Below are 18,000 nucleotides of genomic sequence, written 5' to 3'. Positions count from 1 at the left end.
TTCAACAACGGACAAAGGTGGAAACAAGAAGTCAATTCGTTAGCGAAATTTGATCTTTAACCACCCATAATTTAAGATCAAACTCATTATCGAGGAGCAAACCTGCTCCTTGTGTTTGTTGATTCGCTCAATTGCGAATTCATTATGAAAGAAACTTTATTTAAAAGTTTTCGTTTGTTATCTAATTTGATAGTTCCAGACACATCAAATATAACAAGCATCTTTGCAAGCAGTTAAAACAAAAAGAAAACAACGAATTCTATTTCATCATAAAAACAATTTTTAAAAAATTTAAAGAAATTGGAAAAAATTATTATATAAACACCCAAAATTTGCTCCTCAATAGTCAGGGAGAAAACATGTGCCAGGGAGGAAACCCGAGCCTCGCCCAGAGATTGATTTTTGTGATCTCTATTGAAAAAAAACAATAAATACTGCATCAAGGCTTTGCCCAATCGCTGAAATTCTTGAGTTGGAAGATGCACATGCAAAAACAACTTATTTTCCAACATTTTGAACATTTTGACAAGAGAAATAGATTGAAGTTTGTTTCATTCTCTTTTTTCAATGAAAAGAGATCTTGTTGCAGATAAAAAAACAATACACTTGGAAAATGTGGAAGACCAACTCTCTTTGACAATTTGGACGAACAGTATTTAACCACAGTGATTACTCGCAATTCAGGGCATTGCACATTTCATTCAATAATGGAATTAACACAAATGGTTTGTATTTAACTTATTATTATTTGTCTTATTTTTTTTATTATTCAGACAAATGATTTGTGAAAAACAAAGGGAAAAGAAGGAGATGAAGCAAAAACTGTAGACAAACATTGCGTGAAACGATTTTTGAAAAGGCACATTGAAACAAGTCTTGCAAAACCAATTTTTTTGCCTTCAAGGAGAGCAGCCCACACTTCGAGATACACAATCATCTCCTTCTTTGACGAAGTGAAGAAATTGTTAAAAAGCACCTATTCAATTCCCCAGCTATTATTTTACAAAGATGAAACTTCCACATTATTATCCAAACAACAACCAGAACTTGTTGCTTCTTCATCCTCTACACCTTCAGCAGTTGTTCCTGAAGTTCACTAACCAACTTCCACTTCAATTATCTTTGTGAAAAGTGCAGACTGGTGTAGATATTTGACACACATATTAATTCCATTTTCAACGCTTCCAGAAGAATTCAAGCTCGGAACAACTTCACACGAAGTATTAATTCCTTCTTTATCTGGTCATCTGACATCAGAATTTTTTTTTGGACTTGGACAAGAAGTGAGCAATTACAGAAATCAGAAATAAAAGAATTGCAGTCGAAAAGAAAAAAAGCATGCGGTCCTCATTACATACGGTGGAGTGGGACATTTTCAGCCGGAAATTCTTCAATTATAAAAGGATAATATTATTGATCTTGTGAAACTTCCATCACACACTTCACTCATTTTGCAGCCTAATGATCAATACATCTTCGCAAGTATGAAAAGGTTGTTTGGAAAAGCCAAAGAATGCGGAACAACAACCTCAGCATCTTCAAAAAGAGAAATTTTTATTGAAATCCTAAGAAATGGACTTGCAGCCGCTTCGTATCCAGAAACAATAAAATCTTCTTGGAAAAGCACAGGGCTATAATTGTTCAACTCAGATAAGATTATATCAAAGCATCCTGATAATCCTCCTCAATGGGCATTTCATGAAGTTGAACACAAATTAACATCAATGGGATCTGTATTAGAAGCTGTTAATAACTCTTCTGATGATTTTTGTGATCATTTTCCAAAAACAATTAGTGTGATTTACTAATTCGAATAATTTTTTTACCAAAAAATTCTTTTTAAAAATAAGTATAATCAACCAACTTTTCATATTTTATTAATTGTTTTTTATATGCATGAGGAAAAGTCAGCAATTAGAATTTCAGATTAAATTACTACACCTAATCTCTGATGGGAGGGGGAAGATGGGTGGGTTAGCTCCTCCATCTCTGATTGGTGCCTCCCCTGAGAAGATTAGGGAATACTAACGGGGCTGACTTAGAAAGAATTTGATTGAAATTTTTTTTCAATTATTTATTTTTATCATTTCAAAAATAAAAAAAAAGATCATTACCAGAATTTTTTTGAAATGAGTGTTGTCGAAAATAAAAAACAACAAGGATTAATGAAAATAAGAAGTTTAATGAGATCCTTTCAATATCGGCATATTGAAAGAAGATGAGAACGAATTGCTGCAATTATTGCAAATGGAGAAGCTCGGGTTACTGATGCTGCAAACATGAAGGATTTAACTCGCTCGACAATTGATAGGGCTGTTATTGCTGTGGAAAAATGAAGAAAGGTGGGAAAGAATGGAAGACCAGAATTATTCAATCAGGAAGAAAATGAAACTATATTTGGAGTGCTTGAAATCGAATGTGAAAGTGGGACAAGTTTCAATGCTACGCAAATGAGGAAATAAGTTTGTAACAATTTTTATAATATGTTGTGTTCATCTTTTTTTATATATTCAGATGAACACTGTTATCAATGATAGGAAAAAAGACCACTTCGATAAAGAAGATAAAGAAGTGAACATTTCAAAAGCATATCCCTATCAATACACCAAAAGGAACCCCGAGCTTAAGGCTTCACATCCTCGAAACGTCGACATCCAAAGGCTCTCTGCATCAAATCAACAAACTCTTCTTCCATTTTTCACTCTTCTACAAAACCTTCATGATAAGCATCATTATACTAACTCTCTCATCTTTTATATTGATGAATCCTCTCTTTAACTCTCTGATTCTTTCTCGGCTCTTGTTTTCCATCCTTCAGACATGCCAGCTGGTTTCTCCAAAACACCGATGAATATGCCGAATGCAACTCTCGTCGTTGCAGCTGCAGCTGACGGCTACTCCCTAAAAAGCGTCGTTCTGTGGCCTTGTCACAAATTCCCTGATGAACTGCGCCTCGTTCTGAACTTATGACTTGATGGGAAGGGAGAATATGCAGAATGGATGATTGAAGCGTTGTTCCTCAATTATGCTGAAGAAGTGTTGCCTCCAGGGATCACACAAAGAAGAGAAACTATGAAGAAGAGTGATGAACGTTGACTTCTCCTTTTTGATTCGCATTCATCGAGAGTGCAGCCCGACTTATGGAAGAAGTTTGCAGATTCTTCAATAGATGTCGTCACCTTCGTGCCACACATTACTCACATCGCACAGCCTTTGGATCGTGGAGTGTTTGCTGTGTTTAAAAAGACAATAAATGCTAATTATGAAGCACCTTCTTCTTCTTCTGTTGTTTTGCGACGAGAAGCGCTAGCTGTTGTGCTTCCACAAGCTTTACAAACTTCTTTGTAGCCTTCAACAATCAAATCATCATTTGCGAAGAGCGGAGCGCTGTCGCATCAGTGGCACAAAATGTTAGCGAAGCTGCCAAAAGAACCTTCTGTAACTCTGAAGAAAAGAACAAAAAGGTTTGATTATTTTGGAAAATTAATTACCGATGAAGAATTTTTAATAGAATGGAAAAAGGAAAAGGATGAAAGAAAAGAGTCAAAAAATGAAGAAAAAGATAATGAAGAAATTGAAAAGGCTTTGTTTGAAGATGAAAAACAGAAAAAAAGAAAATTCAACTTATTGAAAATTTTAAATGTTGATTTTTCTGATGATGAAAAAAAAAGGAAGAAATACTCGAAAAATTGTGAAACGAAAGCTTGTTGATTATATTTATTATTAAAATTTTTTCAAAAACGAAATCAATACACAATACACAATAACAAATTCATTTATTTTTTGTTCGAGTTTAATAAAATATTCGGGTTTATAAATCACCCTAATTATTAATTCCATGTTATCGAAGTTTTTTTGGAATACACTGCTTATTCATCATAGTAAAATATCTAGATGTCAAATTTTTTTTGAAAAGTTTCTTATGTAAAAAAATTTTCTAATGGAATAAAAATATCATATTCCCATCATATTTCTGTTCCCAATCATGAATATTCACAAAATTGGAAACAATAGCATTGTCAAAATTTAATTTTAACAACAGCAAAATTTAGTGAGTGGAAACAGAAATTTGATTGAAAAATGAAATGTTCAATTGATTTGATAATTACACAAAAGGTTCTTTTCTAAAATATGGGTAATTATTTTTGCAATCAAAATTTTTTCGGGGTGTCCGTTTTCAAAATTTGTCAGTTTCATAAAATAAAATTTTTATTCAAAAGTTAAAAAGCATGAAAAATTATTAAAAAAAATGGTTATTCGGAATCAAAGATTTAAAGGAATTTAAAAAGCCTTTTCACTTTTCAATGTTCATTTGATAAAATTCAAAATCATTTTCATAACCAAAAATTATGTTTGAAAAAATTTGATTTAAAAAATAATCACCCATATAAATTAATATTGATATAATTTTGTTAGAATAAATAAATATTTATTTTTTTGAAGTATTTTAAATTTATTTTTGAATTTTCAAATAATGAGAAGACAATTAAAGTTGATTATTATTTTTTCCGCAATGAAAAAAAATTTTAGAAATTTTTAATTAACTTCAAATATTTTTTTAAATTTTTTAATCGAATCTTATTAAATATATATTCAAAATGAGAAAAACACTGTTTATTTTTTATGTTCAATTGTTAATTGATCAGAAATTCAACATATTCAGTTGAATTTGTTTTTCATAATTTTTTTTATTGTTTTATGAGTTCCATTTCTCGTCAAAAAATTCCCATATTTTGCAATTTCATTGACTGGATCGGTTTATCGACAATGTTGTCAGCTAAAAGGGTTCATAATGGATTGGAATTTAGAAGCCTGCAGAAGGATATGGCCCAACTCACAAATTTTTTTCAAAAGATGTCACCCGCTCATGCAGAAATGGTTTCATTTATGTTTTTCCAACAAACACAAGTAGGAATGCAACTTTTCGAAAGTTTATTGAATACATCAAATGGCGTGCTTTTTTTAAACTGTGTTTTATTTAAGTTATTTTTCTTTACACAATGTTTTTTCAATATATTCTTTTTTTATTTACAAATACTTATTATTATTTCTATTTTTATTTTGAAATATGAAAATCCATTGAAACGAACTATCAAAGAGTTGAGCAATATTTTCAATTGCCTCTCCTATGAATTACAAAGTGAAATGCTGTTGATTCTTACGAAAGAATTTTCTCAGCAGACACTAAGCCAAGAATTTGGATTAAACATTAAACCAGCGCCTTTTCGAGCATCCTTTTTCGATCTTAAGAAAGAAATTTCAACAGACAGAATACCGTTAATGAAAAGGAAACAACGTTCTTCTCAACGTGATTCTTCAAAATCATATTTTGGATATCTTGGAGCAGAAAATGAAATTATTGAAACAATTGAAATGGAAATGGATGATTCAGAAGATTGCATTTCACTCAATGACACTCCAAAATCATCTTCATAATCATCATCAATTTCAACATTATCATCATCCTCATCTTCCTCAATCAACCCTCTCTCCTTTCCATCTCCTTTTATGTTTTCTGCTTTTCCTCCATCAGGAAAATCAATTCCATCATCTTCTTCATTTTTCCCATCATTCTCATCTCCTTCCTCCTCCTCATTCCCATCGACTTCATTTTCTTCCTCATCCTTCCCTTCTCCTTCAAATTTATCCTCTTTCCATTCTTCGAATATGGCTTCTCCATCTTCATTTAAATCTTCTTCCTCCCCATCATTTCCATCTTCTTTCCCATCAACTCCTTTAAATATTCATCCTTCAACAGTTTCATCCTCATCCTCATCTGCTTCCTTTCCTGCTTCCCCCTCTTCCTCTTCCTCTTTGTCTTCTTCTCTTTCTCCTTTTCCTTCCCCTTCCACTTCTCCTTCTCCTCCATCTTGCTCCTCTCCTTCCTCTCTCTCATCCTCCTCTTCCTCTTCCTCTCCTTTATTTTCATCCTCTCCTTTTCCTTCTCCTCCATCTCACTCCTCTCCTTCCTCTTCCTCCTCCTCCTCCTCTTCTTGTTCTTCTTGTTCTTGTTCTTCTTCCTCCTCCTCCCCTTCCTCTCCCTCGTTAACTTTGTCAACTTTTTCACCCTATGAGCCAGAGTTAGCAACACTCTTTCACAGCAAAAATAAAATATCTTCAAACGAAGATGACGATATGGAATCCAATTCAAAAAAACCCTTCAAAAATTGACACAGTTTATCTGATTTTTGCACCAATTGAGAGATTTATCGACTGTTTATCAATGCATGTGATTGATGGTGATGTGGGTTCAAGATCTTGTGTTTTCAAAAACAAAATGTCGAAAAGAGGATTGAGGAATCTGGGAAAAACTTGTTCATTCAGTTCATAATGTCAATGTTTTGTATCTCTGGATTCGGGTAGGAGCTTTTCGAGCAAAAAGAACTGAACAGATTGACAATCGCTTCAATTGGTTCTGCAATGTTTGAGTGTGTGATTTTTAGAAATTCTTTTTGGGAACGAAGAGAATGATTCATATGTATGAGGATAATTTTGGACCATTGTTGGAACCAAAGGGTTCTCTTTCAATATATGAAAAATTTTTGGAGTTATTGTCGGAGGAGGATGATGGTGTTATTAAAAAGTTTCAACTTCACACTCATTAGTTTATGAAATGTCAGTCTTGTAATCATTTGATTTCAAAGCCAAGTGGAATAATGTTGGAGGAGACAATATCAAACGCTGACATTGTTGAAGGTTTTAATTCTTATTTTTCTGTTGTGAAAGAGGAGGAGGATCAAATGAAACAAGAATGTGGAAAATGTTCAACTGGAAGAATTGAATTGAAATGGATCAGGCTTGATGCTTTTCCCTGTGTTTTGTGTGTGTTTCATAACAATCTGACACCTTCATCAGTCAATCCCCCTCCAACTCAACTGTTTGTTGCTGAAAAAGGAAATGGCACTTTTGATATCTGCTTTATTGATCCTTTGAGAGCAAAAACTGCACTGAAATTCTTCTCTGACAATAATATGATTGCAGCAAAATATCAGGTTTGTGGAACTGTGATTCATTCAACATCAAAATTAAAAGATGGACATTTCATTGCTGTTGTGAAGGATAAAAAGCATTTGATTGACGAGAAAAGCATTTTCTTTGAATGCGACGATGAGGTTGTGTCGCTGCCAGCATTAGATAAATGGTTTCAGTATTTAAAATACTTTTCAATAAAAGTATGGAAATCAGGATTAACCTTTTATAAACTTTGTAAATAAATATTAATTTATTTGGACATTATTTTTAAGCTTCTGTCAATATTTTTAATAAAAAAAAAATAAAATATAGCAATAAATAATATTTATTTTTTTCCACCTATATTCAAATAATAAAAAATACTAAACTAATTTCTGATGACATGTTGGCATTAATAAAGCAATAATATTCACAAATTAAATAAAACAAAAATATAAAAATATCATTCATTTTTGAAATTTTTGATCATAAAAAATACAAATTATTATTAATGGCACCATTAAGAATACCTTGATCTATTTTGCTCAATGTGAATAAATAACGATAATAAACATGTCTGATGCTTTTTTTGAAAATTTGTTTGTGGAAAAAGAAGGTAATAATTTGTTTTTTTACATATTTTTTATTTGGGATGAAGTGTTGTGTGAAATGAATTGTTTCCCATGCACTGTCTTCGAAGATTTTCTCATTTTTTTGCAGTTATTCTATATATTTAATGTGCGAAAACGTTTGACATATAATGACAAAGCTGTATAAAAGGTTTGGAACAAATCTTTGTTATTTCACCTTAATATAAGAATTTTGACCTATTTGTTTAGAAACTGGTAATTCTGTTTGGCACATAGACAATTTTTGATGAAACAAACAGAAAGATTATTCAATGTGAATTTGATAACTGTTTTTCATTTTTGACGAAGTTTGTTTTTATTAATAATTCACAAAATACTCAAAAATCAATTATTGTATTGCTTTTAATATGTAATATGAAATTATTATCAAATTATCAATGATTCTCTTCATTAGGAAGTGCATCAGAAATATGAACTGTCACAGAACAAAAGCATTGTGTGAAAGATTGGAAAGTTAAGAAAAGAACTATATAAAGTACTGGATAAACTCCGCAGACAGAACAAGAAAGATGAAGAATAATAGGGGGTGGAGAAAGATACAGGAGATAGTGAAAGTGTTCAGAAGAAAAGAGGAAGAGTTAGACGACTGCGACTGGTGGAGCATAAGCTAAATGTATGGATGGTAGTTTGAAGAGGACTATGCAGATGATGAGAAGATTCTGAAGCTGATGAGCTATGAGAATATGGTGAATGTTGGGGGAATTCTATCAGATGACGAATCAACTGATAGTTTGGAGAGCGATGTGAGTGAAAAGGAAGGAGCATATGATGATGATGCGAATGACACTGAAACAAGACAAAGTGCTTCGATGAAAAAGAAAGGAAATGAAAACAATAAAGCTCAGGAAAGTGTTGAAAGACTTCAAAAGAAAGACAGTCAAACAGAAGAAGAAAAGAATGCAAACACCAAAGAATCAATAAAAAACAACAAAAAAGGCGAAACAAACAATGATGAGCCAAAACCAGAGCCTCATTCATCGCTCGCACAGCAAAAACAACTCCATTTCCCCCACCTTCACCTTCATCTCCTCCGCAACATAAACAATATTCTTCAGGAAGAGGCGACTTTGGAACGATTCATTATACTCGAGGGAAGCGAATGGACGGAGGATGGAGATGGGGAGAGGAGATGTTGGTGCAGCAACAATGCAAGTGTCACCTGCTGTTGTTGTTGTTGGAGGAGAAGTGGTGACGTTAGGTGTGATGGGTGTGAAGGATTTGAACAAAGAAGTGGCAAGGGCGATGCCAGATGAGTTTCAGAACGAGAAAGGATAAGAAGACGATGAAGAGGCGAAAATCACGTTTCATTCATTGGAATCTGATGATCAGAGAGAAAAACTGCTTTGTCTGATGAAGAAACAACAGTAAATATCGAAAAATGGGAATGAGAAAGAAGAAAAAGAGAGGAGGAGATAGAGGAAAAAGACAAAAATCTGTAAAGAAAACTCCAAGGAATACTACAACCACACCTTGGAACAGGCACACAGATCAACCAGAAGGAGAACAAAACGGTAAGCGATGCACAACAAGAGTCAAAAGATAGCCAAACGCCACTTTTGTCAAGAGAAAGGAAATTGGACAGCATGCTGAATGATTTAGCGAATTCTGGCTTTGAAGATTTGAGCGATGAACAGGATGTGCCCTTCCGTTATGTGCGTATCAAAAGCGAGGAAAATGGGTAATTTGTGTAGAAGATGCGAAAAGTGCCCATGTTTGCAGCAGTCGACGCGAGACAGACAAGAACGCGGTTGGATCTGATGAGAGCGCTGAAGAGCGTTCAAAAGAAAACCTGTGCGGAACTGCGAAGAGGAGACAGAAGAAACACACAGAAAGGGATAGAAAGGAGTAGGGAAAGGATCGCCTCTGCTGTTTCAGAAGGAGAAAGGGATAAGAACATTCAGTCAGAGCAGTGTTCCTGGAAGAAGAGATGCTCTGTCGAAGCAGTCTTCTTCGCTTTCGTTCTCAAAGTTGGTGTCTTTCTTCACTTCGCAGAATTCAATGGAGATGAATCTAATGCAGAAATACCCTGCCCTCAATTTGGTTGCGCCTTTTGATTCAGCTGCCGATTTTGCTTCAAATGAGAATATTTCTCTTCATCCTCTCTCTAACTGCACTTCTTCGCTTGTCATTTCGTCCTTGTTTATGAACATCCAACTTCAATTTTCTCCTTCATTCAGAATCTCTTCATCTCTCTTCCTTTTATCTCAAGCTGTTCATCCATCTGCTTCTAATCTTGCTGCTCCTGGTTCACTTTCTCCGCTATCCTTGCCTGCTCTTTCTTCGTCTTCTCTTTCACCATCGTTATCTTCTGTTCCTTCTCTTTCATTCCACTCGCCCTCAAGTTTTGTCTCTTCGCTTCATCCATCTTCATTTCTCACAGCAGAAGAAAGAACTCAGTTTCTTCTGTTGGCCCTGAAGACTTTGGATGCTCATCTCAAAAAGGATCACAAAATCGACTCAGAATCAACAGCTCTTTCAACCTCTTCACCAAGTTCGGGTGCTTCTTCTCCCGCTATTCAACCTCAGTCCATTCCTATTCGAACGAAGGAAAATGAAAAATCCGCAACTCAGCAAACTTCTTCTTCTTCGTCTTCTTCGTCATCTTCTTCATCTCCTGTTTTTTCCTCTGCTTCTTCTGATTCTATTCCTCCTGCTATTCGACAGCTTGCCATGGAAGGAGGGAATGGTACTTTAACTTTAAACAAATTGCACCTTTCTTCGTCTGAGCAAATCGCTTTTGATCCTTTGGATACAGTCAACCAGGTGAAAGAACAAGCACAAAAGACAGAAACAAACAGAAAAGAGGTTTCACCAAAAGAGCAAACAGGAAATCTTCCTATTGAAAATGTGAATGAAACTGCTATTGTTCAAAAGAGACAATTGATTTCAGATGAGTTGCTTCAGCTTTCCATTTCAAGGAATTCGTTTCCAGTGCATCCTGTTCCTTCTCAACAGCAAGCAACCTCAATGAAAAAGAAAGCTGCTTCAATGTTGCCACCGAAGCCAGAGGACCTGCGAAAAGTAATGTGGCTGTGTGAGCTGACAAAAAAGTGGCATGTGTGTGAAGCTGCAGACCAGGATGCATGGAATAAGATGAGAGAGATAGCTGCAAACGAGAACAAGGAAGGATTTGAATATGAAAGAAGAAGGGATGAGGAAGAGGAGGAAGAGGAAGAAGAAGAGGTTGATGCTGAATAATTTGTGGGTTGTGGATGAAGAGCATTCAAAACTTGTGGACTCAGCTTCAAAGGGAATGAACATTAATATTGAAGAGCAAAGAGCTGAGCAAGAGAAAAAGGAAATGTTAATAACAAAAGGCAAGCGAAATAGTTCAACAGGCAAAAAGGAAGAAGAAAAAGAGCAAGGAAAAGAAGAAAACGGTGCAAAGAACAGAATTTGCAATTCATCTTCTTTCGCAAGTTTTCTGGCAAAGTCAGATTCGTCTTCTGTTATTTCTCGTTGTGTAATTCCAAAGAATTCCAACTCTTCATTTTCTGTTCAATCTCCAACGTTTCATAATTCTGTGTCTTCCACTTATTATTCATCGATTATTCAATCTCCGCGGCTTGGTTCATCTTTCCATTCTTCTTCTTTCTAATCGAATTCATCGTTTTCGACCTTCTTCAACTCTGACTTCATCATCAATGAGTTCTCCAGATACATCTTTTCTTTCTTTCGCTCCATGTCTTTCATGAAATTCCATGTGTTCACTCTTTTCAACAATTGAATTTTCTCATGTGTGGATTAAACCACTATCCAGTATTATATTCTATCATTCATTAAACGATCAGGTTATTCCATTTTCATCATCACGCTCTTCTTTAAAAAAGAAAGTGGAGAATCAATTCGTTCTCTTGTTTGAGAGACGCCACAATCTTTGGGTCAGTCGCCCGTTTGTGTGTTTTGGTGAATTGGATGAAAGCCACTTTGCGCTTATAAAACCAAAAGGCGCAAAGAGAAGGAACTACAAAAAACACGAACAGTTTTGAAAACAGAACTTCAAAGGATGGGAGTGAAAACGGTGGTGGGCAAAGAGAAGGAATTGATTCTTTCCTTTCTTTCTTAATTCAAGTGCATAAGCACCTTAATTATCAAGAAAGTGTTTCATCAATTCCTTCTCTTTTTGAGAGAATCAATTAGTTGGATGATGAAGCCATCATTACTACAACAGTGTGCGTCTTCTTTGCGTTGTTGCTCTCTTCCTCCTTTTTTGCTTGTGATCTTGTTCGAATAATGAATTGTTCTCCAAGTGACTTCTGTTACTCCATCTCCTCATCAGGCTCGTCTACTCTAGAAGGGAATTCAACAGAATTTTTAGCTTCTTCCTCACTCAAACATGGCTTCATCAGGCGCTTCTTATCCCTCAGTACCATCCCAGATTCCATTTCTCGTCTCTCCTTTTTGTTCTTCTGGTCTCTTTCTGGTCTGACGCACATCTTGACACCATTTTCTGCACAAGGATTGTTTGCTAACTCTTCACTGGGAATACTCAAAGTTGAGGCAATCACTTTCCCCAAAGTTGAAGCAAGATTGGCCTTCACATAATGCTTCACCAAAGTGTCTGTTCTAGGGGAAAGACGGGCAAACTTCGAAATCTGAGTTGGTGGAATTCCAAACATCGTTAGCGTTGAAAGTGTTGCAGCCTTTATTGAATAAGGAGTAAAATGGCTTGGAATTCCTGCTTCCTTTAACGTCTTCTTTGCCAATCGTCTGATTTTTTCCACCGTTAGAGGATGAAATGTTTCGGTATTTAAAAACAATTTCTTTCCATCTGGTTCTCTTTTCTGTATCTCTTCCCACAAAACCTGAATGACCGAAACTGGGCAAACAGAAGAGTTTTCATTCAAAAATGGAACGGAAATCACTGTTCGATTAAGTGATGTTTTTTGCCTAGTGTCCAGGTATATTCCTTCCTGCTCGAATCTGTATCTTTCCATGTCAACTCATTCCAACTCTGTCAACCTGCACGCAGTGAATAACATGGTGAGCACAATGGCTTTCATTGTCAGATGTTTGAAACTCAAGCTTTGATTTTCTCCAAGATTAGAAAAGTATGTCAGAATGGTCTTCGGATTCCAGATCTCTTGAATCTTCTTCTTTCTTGTCATCTCCGTTCTTCTAAACCCTCTGAACAATATTTTCAAAATAGGAATATCCCCCAAATTTGTGTTGAAAACCAAGCTTGTGAAGTATGAAACTGTTGAGCGGATGAGTTGCAAACATGACAGTTTCAATCCATTGTCTTTGAGAGTAATAAATATACTGGAACATCGAGCTGCCCACTCGTGAATATCCTCTGGAATTATGCACATATCACTCTTTTCCCACTGTTCTCCAAAATGCTCGAAGCCGAATAAATATCCGTCCCAAGTCGACTGAGCAATTCCCGATTTACACTCCTCTGCCAATGAAACTGGGAAAGATCTCTCTTCCAACGCTCTCTTCCACCAACTCTCGCCTTTCTCTCTGGTGGATTGATCAATATGACTCTCAATCTGCCTGGAGGGAGACATGCACCTGTGTTTGTTATTGATGGCCCCTTTCTCAACACTGTTCTCAGACTCCTCCATTCGAATGTCCGATGATGTGTCTTCTCCAATAACACATCCCAGTTCTGCCCCTTCCAGTTCGGCAGGAGTAATACTACTGGTGCTCTCTCCTTCTGTGCCTTCCGAATCGTCATTGGAATCAGTGGAATTGGGGGGTGTTCCAGAACGCACTCGTTCTTCCATGGATATGTCAGACCGTCTTCTCCCAATGGGCTTCCTATTCCGCATCAACGCTCGACCTTGTGATTGTGTTGAGCTGCAAAGGTGTCCAGTGTCGGAGTAACATGAAGTACCTCCAGAATCTGAGAGAGATCTTCGTCCGTAATACTGTAGTCTCCTGCTCTTTCCAGGCGGGGCAAATCATCGGCTCTTGTGTTCTGCAATCCGGGGAGATGAACTGCTTTCAAGACTATTTTCAATTTCTCCTTCAATGTCCATATCCTTTTGAGTGTCGGGCGAAGATTCCTTCCTGCATTCCATCTGTTCACGTTGAAAACGACTGCCGAATTGCCTGATCGAAGTTGTAACTGTGATATCCGACTTTCTGATAAGATTGAGGCAAAGTGAGTTAAAGCAAGTTCTACTGCTTTTAATTCTCTGTAGTTGGATGATTGGCTTCTCACGGAGAATGGAAAACGACTGTGACAATCTAGTGACATTCTGTTTATTCTGAGGGTTGCTCCCCAGGAGCATTCAGATGCATCTATGGTTATAACTGCTTCTGGAATAAACACTGGATTTAGTCTGCGCCTGGTGTTCTTCCTCAATGTCCATCTCCTTCTTCTTATCTGCTGGAGGATTGAAGCATTCAGCCTCATCATTCCATCCCATCCGTTTGTTAAAACTCCTTTCTGCAACAATTTGAAGATTGATTGGAGGTGCAAAGATGCGTCTGGCAGAACGAAGCGTGTAGAACTGAGCTTTCCTACGAATGATGTTAAGTCCTTCACTCTGACAGTCTTGACTCTTATGCACCTTCTCTCCCACTTGTGACACAACTCTCGCACTGCCTTTCTTCTCTCCTCCGTGAGACAAACATCGAAGCTGGTTGTGTTCCATTCGAATCCCAAAAAACGGAACTGCGAACTCGGTATGAGGTTGCACTTCTTCTTGTTTATCAGCAGACCGAGGCTTTCCAAAAATACGATTATCTCCTGTATTATGTTCTTCAAGATTTGCTGATCTTGATACAGAAAAAGAAGGTCGTCCAAATAGGCAATGACTCTGACATCCCATCTCCTTCTTATTTCCACTGTCACCTTCCTCATAATATGTGTGAACAGGCGCTGTGCATCTACAAAGCCGATAGGAATGCCTTTGAAGGAGTAGTCTTTTCCCATGAATCTGAAAGCAAGATAGGGCATTAGTTCTTTTGAGACTGGGATTAGGAAATAAGCTTGTTCCAAGTCTAGGGATACAGCGTAATCCTTCCGTCTTATCAGCCGTTCCACTGTTTTCTCTCCGTCACACTTGAAATGTGTTCTTTTCACCGCTGCATTCAGTTTCCGACAATCGAGAATTTGTCTCCAGCTGCCTGACTTCTTTTGAATGAGGAAAACATTATTTCTGTATTTCACATCCTCCTGCTCCATCGGGATAACGACTCCTGTTCGTGTTTATTCTTCTAATATTTTCTTGAATTCCTTGATCTTTTGTTGGTTGAGAAGCAACGCTCCGTCTCTGAATTGAGTTTTTCTGAGAGCTTTTCTGGCTTGCTTGCTCTTCCACGTGGCCTGCACTCCTCTGCTTATCAATTTCTCTCCTCCGATTCGCTTCCGTGCCGAGATAAACAATGCTGTTCTTCCTCCTATCTGCCTCCTCTGCTCTGTCTCCTTGTGAACTGAACCTTAAATTGTTGACGCCCCCTTGGTCTCCTGCTCCAACCGCTCTGGCTCCTCCTTCTTTCGAATTGCTGTCTTCTTTCGAGCGCTTAGGACCGGGGAGACTTCCGAAAAAACCGCGGGTTAGTACGAGGAAGGAAATAACTAAATCTTCTTTTAAGTGTATCTGGTTGTTCTCTTGCAGAAGGCTGAACTCGTGTAAGAGGAAATGCTGGTCTTTGGAAACCTCCTTTTAATTTAGCTTCTTGTCTTGCTTCTCTGAGAATCAGTTCCTGTCTCTCTGTGAGGATTCCCGTTGAAGCGTCTGTACTCATTAATGTGGCAGCTCTGAAACCGAACCTGCCTTGAATTCGAACCGTTCGTGCATCTTGAAGCGCCTTGGTTACCAAAATCAAGATGTCAGCCAGCCTTTGTTTTGCACCTTCACTTGAAGTCGGTATCTCGGCGAAGCCTATGAGCGCAGCTTTAATCGCCTGGAAAAGAAAAATCTCCACCTTGGAACCCGCCTGATCTAACGCGTCGTTAATCCAGTTCTTTGTTCTCTTGGAAACTGGTGGTTCTTGAGATAACAAAGGGCTGAAATCCTGTGTTGAATACTCCCCAACAACATCTTGGACGGATCATGGGGAAAACCTTCGATCAAAAATTGAAATATTCGGCGTTTGTCCGAAAATGTCCTCAAACTCCTGACCAATACGTTGAGATATCTCCAAGTCATCTTCATTTTCCTTTCTGTCATCCGAATGTGTTACCTCCTGTGTGTTAAACTTTCCGATAACGAAGGCGAAAAAATTGAAGCGGAAGAAAAGATGTTCGGTTGTGACAAGGTCCCTGGTTGGCTTTGCGCACCACTGTTCTGCATTGCAGCCTCAGCAGACGGCGTAAGTCCAACAATCGCAGGGAATTGTGAAGAAGACATCATTGATCAAATGTGGTGACTGACCCATAGATTGTGGCGTCTCTCAAACAAGAGAAGGAATTGATGAAACACTTTCTTGATAATTAACGTGCTTATGCACTTTTATTGAAAAGTTCTGCACCTCTTGCAGCCAATTCATCTTTTTCTTCGAATTCACTTAATCTTCAATCCTCTCATAAGGAATTGCTTTGAAAGGCTCAGAGTGCGTTTTTGAATGCTTGCTGCAAAGAGAGAAAGATAAAGCATCAAAGGAGAAACCGGAATCGACGATCTTCTATGAGACGATTACAAAAATCAAAAAAACAGAAAATGGACGAAGATAAGTATGAGGAAAAAGAAGATGCATCTTTTGGAGACTCAAAAATTCTCGATGTTTCGAAAAGAATAAAGATTCCAGCAGAACAAATGTACAATCCTTCAAAATTAATAGCATCTCCTTTAAAGATTATTAAAAATGATTCAACTTCTTCATCTTCTTCAATTTTTTGTATCCTTTTCCTGCCAAATAAGATCCTCCAAATCCATCAAACATTCAGCTCAATCTCTTTCTTTCTCTCCAACAAATAATATGAAATATTGAGCAATTCCTTTTTCATTCCATCTCTTCTTCTTTCGCTTCCCTTATTTCACAAAAAATCTTTTTTCCTCAATTCGCAATAGAGCGAATCAACGAACACAAGGAGCAGGTTTGCTCCTCAATAATGAGTATTGATTACGATTTACGGGTGGTTTAGGATCTAACTTCTCCAATACTCGAATTCAAAGAAGATCCAAATTGTCCGCAATGAAAATGAAGCAACAGCCTGTTACCAAAATACAGAGACGGTGATGGAAAAGATTTTGATCGAATTCTGAAACTGGCAAGAGAGGAAAATATTATTGAAGAACTTTCCAGGATCTGAGCATGTTAGACATCATCCAGAATATGAGATAATGCACAGCTAATAAAGACGAATAGAGAGCCGCGCATAGTGAAAAGACAATACAAGAATAGAAGCTACAAAACATTGAAAGATAATCATTGGACAGAGTTCAACGTTACGCCGTGAAACAATTTCAGAAATTGAAACCACGAAAAATCGTTAACCATTTTCATAGAATAAAGATATGTATTTCAATGTATTTTCAAGGAAAATAAAACTGCAAAATATTTTTTAATTTATTTATTAGGAAAATGAGCCATCAAATGCGGCGAGATGTAGAAAAATTTTGAAATCTTTATATATTTCAAGAATTAAAGAAGATATATGAATATATTGCAGAGAGATTTTAATAGAGAAAGAATCTCCTTTTTATTAAGATATAATTAATTAAAATAAAGACATGCATACTCAAGAGTTTATTTCAGAGAATGAAAAAACATAAGAAAGAAAAATATTTACACAGACTAAAAGGGAAAAAAAGCCGCATATTGCAGCGAAATAGGGATAAATAGATAATTTGCTAAATATTGAAGGAAGATTATAAGAGTCAGGAATAGCGCGGTTACGCAAGATATGGATAATTGCATCAACAAAACATATTCATTAATAAATCGCAAGTCTAAGGATAATTATATTGCCGCTGAAAAATAATCAATAGAAATGAGGCTGTGCATATTCAAGAGATTTTCACATAGAACAAAACTACGTTAAGTCTTGAGATCATGAGTATAGAGATAGAAAAGAGATTCTCGCTCTGCCGCTAGTCCAAGAGAGGAGAGAGAAACAGCGTTTTATCGCGAGATCATGTGAGGAGATAGAGCAGAGAACCGCGCTTCGCATTGAGATGACAATAGAGATAGAAAACTCACTAAATCGATAGGCTTTGCATAGGAAATATCGACAAGCTGTATTACGAAACAATATCAAAACAAAAGAAGTGAAATATAATTAATTTATAATTAGAAATGAAACGACTCATTATAAAAGAAATTATCACATAAGTGAAACCGCGAAATATAACGGGACTGAGAGATATAAGAGAGCCGTGTATTGTCGCGAGATTATTATAGAGTGACAAATTGCTTTTGATCGAAAGTGTTTGAGGGAACAGAAAGCTGAGTTTGCTGTGAAAAAAGGAAAGAGAAAGAAATTGAGAGAAATTGCGAA

The 18,000-nt window shown here is 36.6% G+C and overlaps 4 protein-coding genes across 4 annotated transcripts; 2 read left to right on the top strand and 2 right to left on the bottom strand.

Annotated features, from left to right (window-relative positions):
- Positions 1 to 8,711: 8,711 nt before the first annotated feature.
- On the top strand, positions 8,712 to 9,283 carry MONOS_13291 (uncharacterized protein; the record flags this gene model as incomplete). The annotated part of the gene is made up of 2 exons (XM_067865983.1): positions 8,712 to 8,799; positions 9,081 to 9,283. The coding sequence occupies 2 exons, from the start codon at positions 8,712 to 8,714 to the stop codon at positions 9,281 to 9,283; spliced, it is 291 nt and encodes a 96-aa protein (XP_067729668.1).
- A 460-nt stretch (positions 9,284 to 9,743) lies between these two features.
- On the top strand, positions 9,744 to 10,799 carry MONOS_13290 (uncharacterized protein; the record flags this gene model as incomplete). The annotated part of the gene is made up of 1 exon (XM_067865982.1): positions 9,744 to 10,799. One exon carries the CDS (start codon positions 9,744 to 9,746, stop codon positions 10,797 to 10,799), a length of 1,056 nt encoding a protein of 351 aa, XP_067729667.1.
- Positions 10,800 to 11,860: 1,061 nt separating this feature from the next.
- MONOS_13289 (uncharacterized protein) lies at positions 11,861 to 13,333 on the bottom strand (the record flags this gene model as incomplete). The annotated part of the gene is made up of 2 exons (XM_067865980.1): positions 11,861 to 12,465; positions 12,823 to 13,333. 2 exons carry the CDS (start codon positions 13,331 to 13,333, stop codon positions 11,861 to 11,863), a joined length of 1,116 nt encoding a protein of 371 aa, XP_067729666.1.
- Positions 13,334 to 13,377: 44 nt separating this feature from the next.
- Positions 13,378 to 15,910, bottom strand: MONOS_13288 (uncharacterized protein; the record flags this gene model as incomplete). The annotated part of the gene is made up of 4 exons (XM_067865979.1): positions 13,378 to 13,694; positions 13,885 to 14,444; positions 15,109 to 15,601; positions 15,760 to 15,910. The coding sequence occupies 4 exons, from the start codon at positions 15,908 to 15,910 to the stop codon at positions 13,378 to 13,380; spliced, it is 1,521 nt and encodes a 506-aa protein (XP_067729665.1).
- Between the last annotated feature and the right edge of the window lie 2,090 nt (positions 15,911 to 18,000).

This window comes from Monocercomonoides exilis (assembly GCF_001643675.1).
Source record: "Monocercomonoides exilis strain PA203 chromosome Unknown scaffold16-1735695, whole genome shotgun sequence".
Classification (NCBI taxonomy): Eukaryota; Preaxostyla; order Oxymonadida; family Polymastigidae; genus Monocercomonoides; species Monocercomonoides exilis.
This window is presented reverse-complemented; position numbering and strand designations above follow the sequence as displayed.